The sequence below is a fragment of the Otolemur garnettii genome, unplaced genomic scaffold (genome assembly GCF_000181295.1).
Source record: "Otolemur garnettii isolate 467f Iridium unplaced genomic scaffold, OtoGar3 scaffold00181, whole genome shotgun sequence".
NCBI classification, from domain to species: domain Eukaryota; kingdom Metazoa; phylum Chordata; class Mammalia; order Primates; family Galagidae; genus Otolemur; species Otolemur garnettii.
The window spans coordinates 210378-212209 of record NW_003852576.1 but is presented as its reverse complement, the minus strand read 5'-3'; the positions used below and the strand labels follow the sequence as shown (position 1 = coordinate 212209).

Below are 1832 nucleotides of genomic sequence, written 5' to 3'. Positions count from 1 at the left end.
CCAAATAAAAAAAAAAAAAAAAAAAAAAAGAAAGGATGTTTAGTTTTGAATTGTGTATATTTTCTTATAATGTGTGAATATTTTGCAAGTAACATTTCCTTAATTTCTTTCTAGTTTTTCTCATGACAGGATCAATGGAAGTGAAAACAAATGGTTTTCATGCCCCTTGTCAACATTTTAATTTCACTGTGGCCCCTCTGGCTGATCACGTGGAGGACTATAACGCTACCTGTCATCTGAAATCCCACACTAGACACTCGTCAGTCCTGGAAGAAGAGCCAGCCAAGGAAAAATCTGCAAACCATTGTAGAATTATGGAATACCTGAATAATTGTGTACATGTTTCTTTGCACCTGGAAATGGATGTAAAAAGTAAGTTTTAAAGGAATAAACAGATATAGACAGAAAATTAAGTAGGGGCTACCATATTAACTGAAACTCAAATAAGTTGAAGAATTTTATTGCTGAAAAAATGATTTGAAAGAATGCTGGTCCTTTTTTTTGTTTGTTTGTTTTTTGTGACAGAGTTTGCTCTGTTGCCCTGGGTTGAGTGTGGAGGAGTCCTAGCTTACAGCAACCTCAAACTCTTGGGCTCAAGCAATCCTCCTACCTCAGCCTCCAGAATAGCTGGGACTACAGGTAGAACCCCAACGCCTGGATAGTTTTTTCTATTTTTAGGAGAGACAGGGGTCTCACTCTTGCTCAGGCTGGTCTTGAACTCCTGAGCTCAAACAATCTACCCACCTCAGCCACCCGAAGTGCTAGGATTACAGGCGTGAGCTGCTGTGCTTGGCTAGAATGCTGGTCTTTTTGTTTATTTTTCTTTTAAAATGTGATTTTTATGGGACCCAGCTGTGACCTGAGGCAGAGGAAGTCTTTATGGGTCAGGATTTGAGGGGACTAGAGGGATTCTCTGTCCCACAATAACTTCCAGACATGAATATTAGCCATGCCGGAAGTAATGCCACCACACTTGGTACTGAAGTGTGAGATTTCCTTGGAAGTGTAAATATCCACGCACATGATTATATGCTATTTAATTTTTCTTTTATGTTGGTTTAACATGTCCTCTCTTAAAGGTGAGAACCAGGTCTAGATGAATTGGGATTTTTGATGCTGGCAAGATAGGATGAGGTACAGATGAGGCATCTGAAGTCACTGGGTGACTCTGTGGAACAAGTGGGAGACTGAAAGAGAATTCTCACATGTGTTGTGAATCTGTTGAAGGCTGGTTAACTTCCTAGTTTACCCGATTCTGAATCATTGGAATTTATCCTTTATACTAAGCAGTGTACCGCCACTTCACTCGTAAAAATCTACTCTTGGAAATAGGATATATTCATTTAATGAGTGCCTGCTGTATGCCAGGCAGTGTGCTCTTCATTGGAGATGCAGTTAGAGCCTCACGTGCATGAGCGGGAGCCACAGGAGCTATGCTAGAGTAACAGGCCATCCTTTTTGATAGTCCAGACATGTGGAAAGTTTTCAGCTTGCTTTAGAATGCCTTATCTAAAGCATTATTATATTAATGGCAATTCTTTTAAAAGTATTACATTTAGCTGGGCGTGGTGGCTCATGCCTGTAATCCTAGCACTTTGGAAGGTTGAGGTGGGTGGATTGCTAGAACTTAGGAGGTTGAGACCAGCCTGATCAAGAGTGAGACCCTATTTCTATTAAAAATACTGGCTCAGCGCCTATAGCTCAACTGTTAAGGCGCCAGCCATGTACACCTAAGGTGACGGGTTCGAATCCCCAGCCTGGACCCGCCAAACAACAATGACGGCTGCAACCAAAAAATAGCTGGGCGTTGTGGCGGGCACCTGTGGTCCCAG

General features: G+C 41.7%; 1 protein-coding gene across 1 annotated transcript in view; it reads left to right on the top strand.

The window, feature by feature from the left end:
* TMEM156 (transmembrane protein 156) overlaps positions 1-1832 on the top strand; it is a 34474-nt gene that overhangs the window by 24993 nt on the left and 7649 nt on the right. Inside the window, exon 3 of the mRNA XM_012811952.2 lies at positions 115-372. Within this exon, the coding sequence (XP_012667406.1) occupies positions 115-372 (258 nt within the window). The remainder of the gene's footprint in view (positions 1-114; positions 373-1832) is intronic.